General features: G+C 44.4%; 1 protein-coding gene across 1 annotated transcript in view; it reads left to right on the top strand.

Moving 5' to 3' along the window:
- LOC102829943 (zinc finger protein 420-like) overlaps positions 1–934 on the top strand; it is a 14,794-nt gene extending 13,860 nt beyond the window's left edge. Inside the window, exon 3 of the mRNA XM_006876276.1 lies at positions 840–934. Within this exon, the coding sequence (XP_006876338.1) occupies positions 840–934 (95 nt within the window). The remainder of the gene's footprint in view (positions 1–839) is intronic.
- The last annotated feature ends 2,866 nt before the right edge of the window (positions 935–3,800 follow it).

Raw genomic sequence — 3,800 nt, 5'->3', positions numbered from 1 at the left:
ACAGCCCGATTCGTAACCACTACGCTACATACTTCATAATAAAACATTAAAAAAAAAAAAAAAAGGATGTTGAACCAGTGATATTGTTATAGGAAGACTAACAGCCCCCATTTAAACTAGGTATCCACTGAGTCCTTTCAGCCCCATTTCACCCTGCCCCCGCCTTCCTTACCCCCGCTTGGAAAAATAATAAACTTGTTACAGAAAAACCACGAAGGTCAGAAAGACCCAAGGACACCTGAACAAATAAGATAAAACTTACAAATAAGATAAGGCTTTATTGGTGGGTTTACTCCCACTTACAGGATAAGGATCTTATGGAATTTACCACGTCATGTGACAAGACAAGTCTGTTTCTTTTAACCGCTCTGGGTTTCTAGTATAAAACCCTGTTCCCCTGCTCGCTTCGGGGTCTTAGTGATCTAGGCTGGAGCTAACTCTGGTCGCCGGAAATAAACTTTGCTCTTTAAGATTTTCGAGTTGAGTTCTTTCTGACTCGCGCTGCCGGAACAATACCATTGACAAATAAAATAAATCTCGACTAAAAACCACCTAGGATGGCGATCCTACACATTTCACTTCAAACGTAATATTGAGGAAGTCCTAGACTCCTCTAGCCTGGAAATAAAGCCTTGGCCAGATCCCAAATCCACGGAAGAAACTGAAACTCATGGTCATAAGTTCGCCGCTGGATGTTTTCGCTGGGAATGCCTTCTCTGCTGCACCTAACGTCCCAGAAACCGGAACCTGGGGTGTGCGTTTTCGGTCGGCAGAGATATGTAGTTGCACTTGCGCCTTGTTTGTCTGTCAACTGTCTGCGTGTTCCTCTGGCTCCGCAGTTTCCAGCGGGCGCAGCGCCCACTATTTTGCGCATGCTCAAATGGGAATGGGCGCTTCGCTCAAAACTCGCGAGATTTCTCGCCGGAAGGAGTAACTAGCGCTTGGTGCGAAAACTTTGTTACTCACCTGTTGCTGATATAAGCAGAGCAGAGGCTTGATGTAATATTGGGACTCGGCTTGGGGACCAGAATCACCCAGGTGTGCCTCTCTGGCTGAGGAAAAGGGGGACGGTTTTATGGGGATATTGGGCTAGAGGTTGGGAGCCTGAGGAATCCTAAGAACTTTGTGGCCGCGTTGATTAAAGTCACGCTGACTCTTGGAGGCCATTTTGTCTCCAACAGGCACCGGTAGTTTCTGCAGCTAGTGAATTTCAGGGATTATCCTGAAATATTTGACTTTGATTTCATTCCTTCTGTAATTATTGGATTGGGATACAACTACCGATTCAAAAACAGCGGGTTTATTTAAATAAAATGACCTGTGGTCTAACGGGCAGTTAGGGAATCTGGAGAGGGAGCCCTCGTTTGTAACTACGGGGCCAGGATGGTCACTTCGTCCTCGTCCTCTGTTGTGCTTCGTCCAGGCTGAAACCATCTCGGCACCTGGTTCCTCAGAGCCCGGTTTCAGGGGGAGAGTGGCCGCAGACCACAGCTGATTTCTGCACAGACGGTGGGTGGGGTGCAGCTGGTCACCCACCACTTTCTCTGGTCTCATCCGGTGCATCCCTGCCCAGCACAATGCTTTGCAGCCCCGCAAGGCCCGTGTCCCCTGGGAGTTAGTGAGAACTGCAGAGTCGGGCCTCCCAGGGTCCCTAACCTCAGTCTCAACCATCCAGGTCTCCCAGTCTCTCCCCGCTGCACACTCGTCCCCCTCTGTTTGTATTTGGTTTGGGACTGGCATTGACCCTGCAGACAAGACTAGGAATGCAGTCTGTGAGGAAGCCAAAAACCTATCACCTCCCCCCCATCGCCCACTCTGTTAACCCTGTTTCTCCCCCATCCTTTTTACATTTCAGCTCTCCAGTGTGGTCCCCAGTCAAGTGGGAGCCCTGAGTGACCATCTTGCATATCCATCCGTAAGTCATCAGGAAAGACTTCAAGTGTTCTGCCTTTGTGTGTGGACCAGACATTACACGTCTCCTTCCATAGTGCCCAGAGCTCAGCTTCTACTCCGGACCCTCTTCCTGAAGTGACCTTTGGTGATAGTGTCCTAAACCACCATAAGGGGGAGCAAAGAAATGGTGAGTTCTGTAGGGATTTGGTGCTGAGTGGGATTTAATTGATGGAAGTGGGTTTGGGTTTATGGACAACTGGGTCATCCTTCCTCATAGTGGGTGAAGCTGTGCAAGAATTTGAGGGGGATCACTGATGTGTGAGAGGCCGTGGTTCCTCCGTGAGGAATAAAGGTGGCACAGAAGGCCCAGGGCCTGAACCCTAGCAGGACCCTTAGATCCTGTTCCTCTGTCACTAGGCCCTTCCTCTGTGCAGATGTCAGCATCTAGATGCTGGAATCCCTTTCTTTATGTGACTTGTGGCTGACACCAGGGAGCATTACCATCCCCCCTGGGCCTTTGTGCTCTGTGTTAGAATGAGAGTCTCCTGACCAGACCTGAAACCTGGAACAGCTGTTGATGTTGAATGCTAGGACCTGGCCCTCCAGATCCAGCCCTGTTTGAGCTCTCTTGACTTCTCCCAAGTATGGAAGCATTTTCTGGGCAGTGTTCACGTTTTAAATTATTTTTTGGTAAATGTGTATTGGTAAGAAATTATTTGCAAACCTTGTAATTTTAACAAAGTTTCATTTATGTCCCCCATTTAAATTTTTTCGTATTGTATCTGGTTTTTAATTTTCTATCTAGAAAGTCATTATCAAACTCGAGTTTCTTCTAAGTTGTCTTCTTGAAGTATTATAGTTTTGCATTCATATTTAGGGCTTTAATCCATTTTGAGTGAATCCTTATGTAATATCATCTCTGTCTAGTAATATCTCTGTCTAGATCTTTGGTGTTTTTTGCTAGTGGCTGTTCCAGGACCGTTTCAGGTGTTCCAGAATCATTTCTTGAAAAGGCTATCCTCTTTTCCTTGAACTGCCTTTGGTCCTTCCTCCAGGTCACACAATTCTGTTTTGGTCTCTCTTTCTGGACTTTATGTATTTCCGTGGATGCATTTGTTTAGTGTTTTACCAAAACATCAATATCGTGATTATTGTAGCTTCAGAGTGTAATGAATTTGCTGATAGTCACAAAATGAATGCTGGGATTTTGATTGGGATTCTATTGAAGGGGATAGATCATCTTGGGTCGAATTGGCATCTTAACAATATTGAGTTTTCCCATGCAGGCACATGACATAATTGTGTTATTTAGGCCTTTCGGTTTGTTGATTACAGTTTTGTCCTTTTCCTCATCTGTATCATTTGCATATTTTGCTACATTTACACCATTTTGTTTTTGTTGTTAACAATGTAAATAGTGTTGTGCTTTTTCAATTTCAAATCGCAGTGCTTTTCTATTGGTCCACAGTAACAGTTGGCTTTCTGTTTTTGACAAAATACCACCTATAGAATACATAAATAGACATTTCTCTTTAAAGTAGGAAAACGATCAATAATAACTTACTCAATAACTAATAATTTACTCATGCATCTGCCCATAGCAGGCATATGTTAACATCTTTTATATACTAGACGAAGAGCAGTGTTTAATATAAATATTATCCGTAACATTTAAGAACTGTGGATATCTGACCTACTCACAAAACCTTCTTCAAGTGACATTTTAGGCTGTAGAAAGAATCAGTGCACTCCCACCTGTAAGGAGAAAGACTACAGCTATGCCTTGTTGTCAAAAACAGCGGGAACTTTCATTGAAAAAACTATCCAGTGGTCTGATGAAAGGAGATGGGGATAAGATTCTTAGGATTCATTAATCAGTAATTTTTATCATGACTAATTGCGACTGC

Source organism: Chrysochloris asiatica, unplaced genomic scaffold (genome assembly GCF_000296735.1).
Source record: "Chrysochloris asiatica unplaced genomic scaffold, ChrAsi1.0 scaffold00372, whole genome shotgun sequence".
Lineage (NCBI taxonomy): Eukaryota > Metazoa > Chordata > Mammalia > Afrosoricida > Chrysochloridae > Chrysochloris > Chrysochloris asiatica.
Note: the sequence above shows the minus strand (reverse complement) of the source record. Positions and strands in the feature narration are given on the sequence as shown.